General features: G+C 34.1%; 1 protein-coding gene across 3 annotated transcripts in view; it reads right to left on the bottom strand.

Annotated features, from left to right (window-relative positions):
• Positions 1 to 13725, bottom strand: part of ULK4 (unc-51 like kinase 4) — a 213473-nt gene that overhangs the window by 114068 nt on the left and 85680 nt on the right. For 2 of the 3 annotated variants that reach the window (XM_063156453.1, XM_063156443.1), the window contains exons 30-31: positions 13182 to 13274; positions 3337 to 3385 (exon numbers count right to left, since the gene is read on the bottom strand). In XM_063156453.1, the coding sequence (XP_063012523.1) occupies positions 3337 to 3385; positions 13182 to 13274 (142 nt within the window). The remainder of the gene's footprint in view (positions 1 to 3336; positions 3386 to 13181; positions 13275 to 13725) is intronic. The other variant, XR_010027757.1, reaches the window with a different exon arrangement.

The raw sequence follows: 13725 nt of genomic DNA, 5'->3' as shown, positions 1-13725 counted from the left end.
AGGTTTGACATTGCAAAATATATTAGAAACAAAATACTGAGGATGTAGCAGTAAAAGGCAGCAAGAAAGTACAACATTAAATATATCCTACAGTAACTTTTCCTGCTACAACCCCTTCTTAATCAACAGCAGCATTTCATATTTATACCTTATATCAACCCAAGTTTCGGCATTATTTACATAACCACGGAATTTAGCTCACCATATTTCATCTTGCTACCAAGGGCAGTTTGCACCTTTTAATTTTTTCACATTATGATGTCAGCTTTCCTTCTGATTTTCAGTCCTTTACTGTCCTGAAAATACTTGTAAATTGTCAATAGGTCTCCATTTTTCCACAGATACACATCACTACATTTTCACTGACCACATTGGACATTATTGCAAGACTGATGTCTACTCATATTGCAGTCACACCTTCATATTGCTTTGTAGGACTACTTATAATCTACATAACTTCTAGCACCAGGATCTGGGATCATGGCACTATGGAATTAATTTGCATTCAGGTAAACCACAAAATTCACCCTGAAGTTCTGTAAAGAAGAACTGTATTCAGGTTTTTCACATACTCAAAATCACATCATTAATGTACACTTCCTCAGCACAACCAAGTGTTGAGAGATGAATGAGTGCAGAGGGTTTCCAGGGGAACTGGAAACTCTATTTAAAGCTTCTTACTAATTAACTCAGTGACTAAACCCTAGTTCAGGTGAAGATACATTATGACTATTTTCTTAGAACAACTTTTTAGGTAGACAGTTACAGATTTTTTTTCACTGATACAGTTCGTTTGCTTGGCAACTATAACATTAAAAAATTGTAGTCATAAGTGACATGAAAGGGTTCTTTTCATATGCTTTGACTGAATTCAGAGATCTAAATGGTCCAGAGAGATGACAGAGGATAAAAAAAACCTTGCCAAATCTCTTACTGCTTAGACCACAACATTGGGTAGTGTGCAGTGTAAGAGGTAATATAACTTTACACTGATGAGCAGTGAAAAGCAGTCATATTAAAACTTATTTCTTATGAACTGCTCAGTATCTGCAAGCCATCATGTCCTTGCTACTGTGCTAGCTAGATTAAAGCTAGTACATTCAATCCCACTTGGATTGCAGCACAGCCTAGAAACAAAGACTGCTAGTGGAACTGCTTTTCAATTTCAAGCCCATAGTATTTCCCTTCAGAGTCTAACAGAGTCAATGTACTGTCAGTTGCATTGTAGAAAATAACATGAACTATATTTAACAATACACAGAAAATACACATTGGATATTAAGTCTTGGCATAGAAATTATTAAGTAGTAGTAATAAACCATAGACTAGATATAATAGCTCTACCTTAAATTACTGTCAGAATAAAATGGAATATTGACTCAAGCATAATTCAGTAGTTTAGGGTCTGGTAAAGGACCAGGTATAATAACAGATCTCAACTATATGTGTTGATCATCGAAACCCATCAAAGTATAAACCTAGACAAAGACTAGTTTATAGAGAATAATGGGAATCAAATTACATGCAACTCCCTTCACCCGTATAACTGAAAATTATTTCAGAAATCTGTAATGCAGAAGTTTGTTAATCTGTCCTGTTCAATCTATTATGTTCAAAAGAAAAGCAGCCAGATGATTAATCCTTCCAGTCTGATTTAGTCCTGGCTCCTGAGTTTTCCCAACTGCCTACCACTTCTTTTTCCCAACTCCAACCATTGGCTCAAAGACAGCCATAGGGCTTCAAGAGAGCTGCAAAACCTTCAGAGACCACTAGTCATGCAGACAATTTAGAGCTAAACTGTTTTACTCCCTAAAAAACTGTGGAACTATTTCTAGAACTCCTGAGGTCAAATCGTATGTGGGGAGGTAAGGAGGGAGCATTTATGACAGACTACAGCTTGTCCTACTTACATGGTATGACAAACACATTTTAAATTCCATGACAACAGATACATTATACAAAAACTTTCAATACCTGGGAATATTTTGAGTGATCATAACCATGTTCAAATACTCATAGCTATAAACTAACATATATATATAAATTTCAAGACTCTAGCACCTGAAGACATTTCAAACATTAACTAAATATTTAAGGATATTAATATGAAACACTTGACTTGCATACTTTACTGAGGTCTTCTTTTATTAATACCTAAAATTAGTGCTCATCCTGTGTCAAAACTATCTATGAACTACAGTAAAATGTATGGCTTTATTCTCAATATTTATCACAAAAAGAGATTTGTAGACGTATGTACAAAAAATAACAAAGCCTGTGTTCTGTATGCTGCTGGAAAAAAAAAATCTATCATCACTAACAAGGTTACTTTAATAAAAAACTGCTTATCTAGGTATGCAGTATTAAAGAGATTCAAAATGATAGTAAAATAAATCACTGCAAAGGAAGAGTGAAGATTAGAATATTGAAACCTAAGAAAGGAATATCAAAGTTGATCCAGAATCCCATTTATGAACCTCATCTAACCTGAATAAGACTGAATTTCAAGAATGATACAAAAGCAAGTATGCAATCTGCCTGCACTACATACATTATGTGTATTTACTCATAATGCATATTTAGTATTCATCAGGAGCATGCTTACAAGACAGGACACTTACCTGACACAACTTCATGAACTTAGAAATTAAAAAATTAACAAGAGACTGGAATTTAACCATGAGAAGGCTAATGGATAGCTTAGTACCCAGCTTCCAAACTAGCCAAAAGATCTCTCTTCTTCATGAACATATTTGTTTTGCAACATTCCAGAGAAACAAACCGGACAGTTTTCATGACCATTTGAGTGGCAGATTCTATTTAGGGATGGAAATTCCACATGTGACTATCCCAAAATCATATCCTTGACACTTTATATTGAAAGAAATTCTAAAAGCAAATAGTGGGATTTGAGACTACCACGCCAACAGTATCAAATTTTAATTTGATGTTATTTAATAAAATGTAACTTCCTCAGCATTTCTTGTACGCCCTTAGGAGATATATTGCTCTAATTAAGAATCAAGCTCATTAATTCTATTTTTAGAGGATTTTTTGGTTCAAGAAAGTGGTTCAAGAAAGAAAAAAGTAGTTCTCTTGAAGAAACTTCTCATATAGTTGGACTAGTTGGCAAGAACTTCCTACATGTCTGCTTACTCTAGATTATTTTGTTTTGTTAGACTGTTTCATTTGATTTTACAAACATATTTTATCAATATTGCTAATTAAAGTCACTAGTTAGATATGATTTGGGAGACAGGATCTATTAGATCTATTATCTATTACATATCTATTAGATCTATTAGACTATATATGTATATTAAAAATTATTCTTACCAAGATGAGTTGAAAAAGAACTGGAAAAAGATGGTTTTCTTCCATGAGGCTGCAAAAACATATTTTAACATTTATTTAATAACAGAGGAAGAGAATTCTTATTTAACACACTAAACTCACAAGAGGAACAGAGCAGTAGAATAGCTGTTGCCAAGATCCATGACCCAGAACCTTAGCCTTTCACTAGCTCTCAACAAAAATGACCTCCACTTCAGATATTAAACAGAAACAGCAATGTTATACACTGCTTTGGAAATTACTTCTAGGTCTGCTTCACTGATGCGATTCAAGTGAGTAGAAGAGTAATTAATTTGGCATATTTTAATAGCAGTAATTAATAAAATGCTGCAACTATACCACTGCACATACTATGAAACAGTGTACCATTAACCGTTTGAATTAATAGACTCAGCACACATAATGAAATGATAAATATGCAGTGGGGTTTTTTTTAAGAATGCCATGTTAACTAACTTCTTGGGTTTAACATACTTATATATGATAGATTTGTCAAATACTTGACAATGCTGAGCAGTAGTGGCCCAAAAGGAGTCACCTAGATTTTTCTGCATTTCAAAAATCAGACAAAACCGAGCATATATATGCTTAAAGAAAGATTATTCTCAAAAATAGGTAATATTTTACATCAATGAAGTGTTTTCTACTGTTGGAGCACAAAATACTGTCTTAGTAAAGCATGTGTGTCTCACACACTATGATGACATATGAGTCACATGATTAACTGCATTATATTTTACTGCTTTTTCTGTATTATATTTTCTAATTGGAAGAATTATTGTCACCTTTTCTTACAAACTATACTAAATGCCTATTCACCAAACACCACAGAGAACACCCAATTGTGTGTCTCAAAATTTTCTTCTTGAGTCACCATAATGTCATGGAAGTGCTTCATAAACAATTGGTAGGTTTGGCTTTATGACACAGCAAAGATAAGACTGCATTAAGAAGCCCATGTGATAAATGCAGAACTCAAACACAGAGCATGTCTGGGATCTCAGTGTGCAACACTCTACAAAGTTGCAATTGCCAGTAGTATGTTAGTTAAAAACACACCAAGTTATATTACATAGATCACCTGAATAAACAGCAGTTATTTTTGACTAAAACAAGTACTTAATTTTATGTTTGAAGCTTTACTGTGTAAAACTCTATACTGACTTCTGGTAAAACAATAATCAGTTTAATTCTGTTTGGTAAGTTATTTGTTAAAAAGAACTCATATACACCTAGAATCACATAGTTCCATTCAGGAGTCTTTATTCATGTACAATAAGATAAGTGGAGAAGGTGTTATTTTAATGGATAGTGTAAGCCAAAATACTTGACTGTGAACTGAAGCAACTAAAAGCAATCTCACATTCTGTTCTATGAATTTAATGGAAAAAAATCAGAGGGGGCTAGAACAGACATCCAAAGGTCATAAAAGAAATGCTTCATTTAGATTAATGTCACCTGTAAGAGCCCTGGTTGCTCATATTTGCTGGAATCCCATCTTGTAAAGGAAATAAGGAATGAAAGCCATGCTTAGAGAACAACAGTATCTATGAACAACTCAGAATTACTTCTAAGTAATGCAGATATATGCCTTATATATGAATAATGGTTTACTTTTTTGTACTGTTTTTTCTATTTCTCTGATTCTTGCCTTCACATAAATGTAATAATGATTTTATGACATAGAATCTATATGAGTTTAGGGTGGGAATAAGATGATCTGCTGCATTGTACAGTACTGGCATGTAGATATGGAGACAAGTAAAACACACCTCCTAAACTGTTCAAAACATAACAAAACAGTATCCTCTTATGCACCCACATGTAGACATTTAACAAAAATAAGTAATAGCCTTGTTCAAACGAATCTGTTCATTTTTTCTTGCATACAGAAATGTCACACTCAAAGGAGGGAAAAGAGTTTAGGTAAGGAAAGAAACTCATTATTTCTAAGTTTAGAAGCTTAAATTTAAGGACATTTTCTCTTCTTATTAAATTGAAGGAAATTTTTTTCCACATGCAACAGAAACAAATTACTTTAATAGGTCAGGAGAACATGAAAGCTAATCTCCTCTGGGCCATCTAATAACCCTTAAATAGACAGTTATGGCAGCTTGGACACAGCCAGGTCATAAGAGTGCCGGGATTACAGATAGGACGATTTATTATATTTGAGGTCCATTTCCAGAGCCAAATCTACCAGTTAAATTAAAAGCCTAGTCCATGCCTTCAAAACAGAATTTTGCTGATGTAGATATAACAATACTGAATGTAAAGAAAGTCTGTTAAACACCACAGACTCCCAAAAAGCACAGCTACTATAACAGCAATCATACTGACAAAATGAAGTTTTGCCAGCACAAGCCTACTTATGCTTAGGGCTTATTGGAACTACTTACCCCAGCAAAAGCTGCTCACTTTGCTACATAAGCAGCATGTAAACTGTGAACACATTAGCAGTAAAGTACAATCAAATACCAAGAATAGCCAAGCAATCCTAGTTTAGGCAGAACCTGGAAAGCTGCTTTTGTGGTAGAGGGTAAGTTATGAAACAATTGTTTTCAAACAGAGGAAATGGTCCCAGCTAGAGCACTACAAAGTCAGCTGGACTTTCTGCTGAGATAAGCTAAGAAGGAGCTAGAGCCAATAGGTCAGTTCTTAAAGGTCACTTGCCAACCTTTATGACTGAAACAATAAAAAGCTGCAGCCTTGAATGAAAATTATACACATAGCTTAGCTAAAGCATAAAGTCACATCAAGCACTTCATTAAGACAAAGCTTTAAGTTGATTTATCCCAACTTTGCATATATGTGCTCAAGCAAGAGAGTGACTGCCTTACATAGTTTTACAAAGGAATTGTTTTAAAGCTGGTGAAAGAGGAGTTTAGCTACGGGATTTATTTCATAGAATATTATTCTGATTCAAAAGTATTTTGGTTCTTCATAGACTTACATAATTTATATTAAATTAGGTCCTACCCAGTGTGGAAAACATTCCGAATCATCATGATATACAAATGCAAATCATAATACTAAATAACAATACTAACTATTTCCATCACATTTAAAACTATATATAAATAAACAATGCTGGCTCAAAATAACTGGTGATCTGATTTTAAAAGACTTGCTATCAGTACAATCTGAATTTTGAATACAGTAATAATTTTCAGAATGAGACTGTGCCTCCAATTTTGCTGTCCAACAATACGCAAGATCTGTTTTTCTAGGAAATCCTAAATTACTTTCTTGCAAAACAAAAACCTACTCCAGGACACTAAACACAAAAGGCTTTTTGTTAGAGGTTTGATACCTTAAAAAGATAGAAAATGTGTTATCAGAGAGAATCTTTAGAGAAAAGTTGGATGGGAGGGTGTGGAAATCTGGATATTACACACATTCTAAGCTGAACAAATGAGTAGAAATTATTCTGCAGAACAGAACTGGTGGACATGCACAGAGCAAGAACCAAGATATTAATTTTAAATGTCAAATCCACAATAGATTTTTGAACCCTAATAAGGACTCTTTAAAAATAGGCATAGCTGTTCACATTGCAAAGGCTGGGGGAGACAGCTAAAGGAGAAATATTCCAGAAATTTATTAAGTACTGTACTTCTTCTTAACTGCAACATGATGGTATAAAATTAAATGGCAAGTGATCAGATCAGACAAAGAAATAAAGAAAATACCTGAAGATGATAAATCTTTATATACATGTGGTTATGTAATAGAACAACATATACTGAAAGTGACTTGTGAAATATCTCTTTTAGTCCACATAAATGAAATGAAGATTACTCCTCAATAGCTACCATCTACAGAACACAACACCATCTTACATGGGTTCTGAAAAAAGCCCTCAGAGGTGGCTGAGAAAGCCTCCAGAAAGTATTTCCACACACTTGACTCCTTCCTGTAGTTTTCTCTGGGCACCTGCTATTGAACACAAGAGAATGGACTGGACAGTGGTTTAGATTTCTTTCATGCTGACCAGATGATTCATGGCAGAACTGAATTCACTCAAGTCTGCAGCTCCAGCTGTAGCAACCCAACCAGCTGACTCTTCCTGATTTGGTACTTATATTTACAAAGCAAAAAATTCACTATTGAATGTAAAAAAAAAACCAAGAATGAATGGTGTTTGCTCCTTTTTAACACTTTACATAATTTGAACTTTCCAACATGACTCATTTCAAAAATTCACTTAACAGTAACATCAAATATTTCTCTCACATTTTTACAAGTTAGACATTCAGTAATTGATCAGCAACACAAAAGAGGAAACAAAATTACAGGTTTAAGGTTAATAGCTTATTTCTTTACTAAAGGGGAGCTTTTATAAAATGCAACACTAAGGAGTTGTGTTTTACATTAAAAATGATGATTAGTATTACAGTCTGTACATGACTAGACTATGAGAACTCCCTTGCAATAATGAACTCTGACCACTGCCTTTGATATGAATTACAATGATGTGCAACTTGACAACACTTATTAGCTGACACAAAACATTTCAAGAGTCTGTTTCTGGGCAAGTCTTTCTGCCTGATGTTTTTCGATAAAGCAGCATATATGCAAACATTACACCCAACAATAGGAACAGCAAGATCATAAAAATTCTCTGCTGTTTTATATTACCATTACTTCTCTAAAAGGAAAATCTGGGCTTTTACAACTCAATTTTCATAGATGTGAAACTAGCATAATCAAAACCAAAATCCGGTTCTAAATCTACATAAACATTCCCTAAAGTTCTAATAAAACAGTTTAATCCTCTGGCAATCTCTCTCAATCCATCTGGATTGTGATTTTCTCACTAATGTACTGCACCTCTAACGTAGTTCTACTGCTCAGTTCAGCTGGACTAGGCCCTAAGGCTTACCTGTTATCAGAACTACTCCATTTTATTTTATTCATATTCATTATAGAAAGTAAAACAACACATAAAAACAGAGAAGTAATATAGAAGGAAATAGACCTACTTTTTAAAATTAGCATTTCAACCATAAACTAGGAAATTAAAATGACTAATGAGAAGAACAAAGTATTTTAAAGCAATTAGCATAAGCCCATATTAATCAAGGGAAGGACTAAAGCACTAGACCTCTAGTATAGTGGCAAAGAAACTACATCAGGTTGAAAGACAATCTATGCATAACATCAACAAATTATTAAAAGCAACACACTGAACGCCAAAGAGTTTGGTTTTGGGTTTGTTTGGGGTTTTTACTGTTTGTTTTTTGAAATCAAGAGCAAAGATTTTAAACCATTTCAGAGTATAGTGGAACATAACTAAATTGATCCACTGATGTAGACCATAATCGTGTATGAAAAGACTTCTTAACAGCAAAACTAAAATGTGCCTTTAACTGTCTTTAAGAGATAATGCATAGGTACAAAAAGTAGCATTAACAATGTTTGAAAATTGGACAATTCCTTGATGATTCCAAAGACACTACAATGGTTACATTGATTAGTCAGGACAATTTGCTGCAACGTATGAGGTTGATCCATCTATCATCTTCACAGGTACTAGATCTGTGGTGTTTAGAAGCAGCAGGTTTTTTTTTTTGTTGTTGCTCTTCAGCACCTTCCTGGTTTGGTTTCTGATTACTTTTCCTCTTTTTTAGTGCAGCCTAATGTTTATCTGGAAGACTTATTTTTAAGGATAGGAGGTGAGAAAGGTTTCTTAATTTGGTTCCCTATCCTTCATCATGCATCTAAGAAGGGTGCCTTAGTTCTTAGTTAGGTGTTTCTCCTTCAGGAAATGCCCTTAATAGAATACTGGAATGTGTCCCACTTCCATGATCATTATCTGATGCATTATCTGACATTCCACCCTCCACTTCTGTTCTATTACCTTTACTGTCTCTCTTCCTTGAAACCAAAATTGTCTATTTTAGCAAACCCAAAAATTCAGACTCCATAGTTCAGAAGGTTTAGCTTTCAGACACATTAATGTCACCAAATGCTATGAGTTTCTGACTAAAGGTAGGCTAAGTAGCTGCCTAAGAGAGCACACAGCTACATTCTGTAAGGTTCTTTGTAGGGCAAAAAGGCAGCTTAAGAATCACGATCCAGTAAAAGTTTCCTGGAGTAGCACAGTATTGATTCTATTACAACAGTCAAAACATTTAAGAGCATCATACAGGTATAGGTATACCATAGTTATAAGAGAAACTAAGAAATTCACAAAAAAAACCCCACTACTAGGAAAAAAACCTAGCAATCTGATGGTACAGACCACAGCAAAGAGCATAAAAGACTCAAAGCAGGAACCAAAAATCCCCCTAACTCACTACAGATTATGTCTGGCTTCCTATCCATGCATATAACCTATACATTAAGTTGGCAAACACACAGAAGGACAAGCTACCTATGATACTGTTCTTTCTGAATGCAGACTTGGCATGGTTAAATCACACCTCAGACTGCTGCAGACCTTTGCTCCCACTGTGAGAAGTTCTATTCCTCCAAAAACTCTTTACACACAGGTACAATTCATCAAGAACAATTAATGCAAAAGGAAAAAAAAATGCAAATTCAGAGTAGTCCAGAAATTAATCATTAACTAAAGCTTAACTTTCTTTAACTATCCTTAATATCAGTGATTTCTTTTGAAATCAGCAGTCTCAATATAGCTAAGTATCAACGTATCAACTCTGCTCTTAAATCTCACACCGGTTTTAATGTTCACAATTTTTCTTGTTACAAACCACTAAAAATTCTTGAAGAAGACAAGGCAACAAGTATTTAGGAGAGCCACAATAGAATATTACTAGAAGGTTTAAAGCCAGACTATTTACTTTGAGCCAAGTATAAAACAGACAACTGATAGACAAATTCAGTTCAAAGCTCACTCTTCAAACATTTAGTATTTTCTTAGTAAACTCTAAATGAGGTTGTATCAGACAGCAATTGTTATCTGATACCCTTTTAGATGGGTATCTGATTCAATTATACTCTAACCTATTCAGGTCAAAACAGACAAGAAAAGACTCATCCTTTTCTGAAACTGGATTTTCTTCCTGTGGATGCTCATATGATTAGATGTCCAAGTTATTAAAAGTGTCCACAGAAACACATTAAAGTTGGGGTTTTGTACAGCTACCATCTTACACAAGAGAGAACTTACATTGGTGAGAGATCTAATTCAGCAACACACTAATGGGATATCACTAGAGTTTTTCACTGCTAAATTGAAAAGCAATGGAGTGGAAGAGCTCCTACAACAGAGAATATTAAAAATTACCTCAACAGTGGAGCAATGGCAAAGAGTACAAAGTGTTTTTTGTATTCTTATAAAATGCTAATTAAAGGAATTCAAAACATGTATTGTAACTACACTATTTTATGATAAGCTTAAAAAACATCAAAATCATAACTTGAGTATCTGTGTCTATGCCATATATAGCAAACAACCTGTAACAGAAAGCAGAAATGCCCAAAAATAGTAGGAGGAAGATGAAATCTCTTTCCTCTGATATCACAATTTAACTAGTTTACAGTATCAGCTATGAAAAAAAGGAAACAAAAAAAATTGAGTTTATCTGTCTCCTTTCAAGTGCTAAAATAAGAACTGGTCAAATGCAGATGCCTCAGTCAGGGAGCACACAGGTAAATACTGAGCTGATGGTAAGAAGAAATTAGATGCAAGAAAATTGGCAGAACTATTAAAGGGGGAGCAAGAAGGCAAGAATCTGTTAGGTGAACATGCCTGAGAACAAGCTATCATACGGAACAAACTAAAAGCACACACTAGTCCTTGCCCTCCTCCCAATTCACTCTTTACATCAAAATAATAATATTAACTACTTTCAAGACACATTGCAGCAGCACGGTAAACACTAATTTAACATTTTGGCATTTTTCAATCTTTTTGCTACTACTGCTTTCATTCATTTAAAATTGCAGGAGAAATCATCCATTCTTGAAAGCTAAGCATTGGGGGTAAAATGTAAGCTTGAAGAAGCCACAGAGACTCAATGCAGTGACTCACATCACTCTCATCAGTACTAAAATTCAGTAGAGTTTTTCACCAGGAACAAATTAAATCCCACAGGATTTTTTATTTATTTACTCTCCATCACAATTTTTGCAGATACTTTCCATATGTCTAATGAAAGGAGCAAAAGAGAGCATATGCCTTGAGTAATTTTGAGCTTCATGAATACTGATTAATTACTCATTGAACCAAAACAGAACCAATTGCCATATAGTGTTCATGTTCACCATAGCATGTACCTGGTTTCCATTTTGTTCACCAGCAATTTGTATGAACATGAATATATTATTCACCTTTCTCATGCTTTCGAAGCATTGGCTACTTCCTGCAAAATTTATGGGGAAGCCAAATAATAAGGAAAAAGATAGACCAAGGGAATTGCCTAAACTGTGCTTATTTAGAAACCCAGCCAAACACATGATTTAGTGAAAGTAAAAGAGGACTTGTAAAGTATTTGGGAAACACAACAATTACAGATGGGTTAGAATCTGGAATCTGATAGCCAATCCTTAAAGAAGAGTTCTGGACATACTGGTATTTCAAATTATTAATAGTTCATTGATTATCCACATCTGCTCTTTAATAATATTATGAAAATATCCCTGTTTGATGCCAGATGACCATGAGGATGAGTGTGCATCCACGCTCTACCTACATTGGTAGATTGGGCCATACTTAATGGCAAATACATACGATTTCTCAGATAAAGCAAATTCAGTAGGAAGAGGAAATGTGCTGCTAATATAACCAGCATTATGGTTACACAAGTATTCTTCATAATTCTTACAGTACTAGAATATCCATGGGTTAAATCTAAATATGAAAAGCTGTTCTACGTGTTTCTAGAATACATAAAATCCTACAGTAGCATAAGCAGCCTCTTTACAATGAAAACTGTTTTATACAATTCAAAACATTTAAAATCTCAAGCCTCCCTATTTCCTAGTTAATTTGTAGTCTGCTAGTATAGTAAAGCACCATTCCCAGTAGCATCATAAATGATTAAAAGAGGATGTTTCATCTTTTTTAATAAAAAGTGGGAAAACAAATTAAATTTCCTTGTTTTTTTTTTTCCTTGTGCTCATTTCAAGCAATCAAAGCAAGACAGTACAATGCTTATCAACCTCTGAGCCACAACGCTATCAGACATTGCAAAGAGACAATAGCCAATGACAAGAATAACCACATTTTTGGGCATATCCAGGAAGACAGAGAGATCCCTCCTTATTACTATCAACTCACACAGTTTAAGTTGTATGTATGACACAGTTTTTTATTTTTTTCCTGTCCATCACGGTCTAAATCTTGAAAAAAGAAGGAAGAGATATTAAGATATGTCTAAACATATTGAGTCTACCTATATCAAAAATTAAAATTTGTATTCAGGAATTTTAAGGGGAGATATATATGCAGGAGAATTGACCAGTTTTCAAGTGAATTTATAGGTGTAAACATTTAGAAACACACCACCTTTGTCCTAGTCACAAATATGTTTAGTTGAAGAACAATTTTGATAAGGTTTTAGGTTTGCTTTGGGATTTTTTTACATTTTTAAAGGTAATTTTTAACATTAAAATTCTTCAGATATTGTCTCTAGTGTATCATTGGCTAAATTCATATTAAAATAACCAGGATCATATAAACTGACACAAAAGATGTAAGATGCATTCTATAAGAAAAACTCTCCAATGATTTTTCTAAATCATAGTGCTAGTCAAAGAAGTACAATAGTGATATCTGTTATTGCTGATCCCTAATAGGAAAGGAGAGATTGAAAGAGAAGGAACCAAGAGCAACAGAGAATGTGTAGTTGTATCACCTCGCAGAAGCAGGGCTGCCGTCAGTCAGGGCCACCAGCAGTTTCAGAGCATACATTGGTATTGGGTCTGGAGCCAGCAGAATGTGCTCATACCTGAAAGGGAAGGGAGGAAAGGGGCAGGAAGAGTGAGGGAAAAGAAGTCAAGAGATATACATCAAAAATTGATACTAGAAATTCATCATTTCCCATTTCCAAACTTTATAACTATAATGGAAATACAAGGCTGTTTCAAATTGTACAAAGCAACAAACAAGACTCACTCAGAAACAGTATTTTAAAACCAGCATCAGAATAAATTTAAAAGCAGCATTAATAAGAGAATAAGTTTTCAGAGAGAGATATAATTATAAAATACGTATACACATGCTTCTGTGTATATGTGTGTACATATATAGATTTTCAGGTTATATATAGAAAACATTCAGGTTTTATAGCTATAAATTATAGTAAAACATTTATAAAATATTCACCTTGTCTAGAGGTGCAAGACCTATTTATTGATCTATATTATTTTTCACATAAAAATCTATTCTTCAAGAGACAA

This window comes from Melospiza melodia, chromosome 1, assembly GCF_035770615.1.
Source record: "Melospiza melodia melodia isolate bMelMel2 chromosome 1, bMelMel2.pri, whole genome shotgun sequence".
NCBI lineage: Eukaryota > Metazoa > Chordata > Aves > Passeriformes > Passerellidae > Melospiza > Melospiza melodia.
Note: the sequence above shows the minus strand (reverse complement) of the source record. Positions and strands in the feature narration are given on the sequence as shown.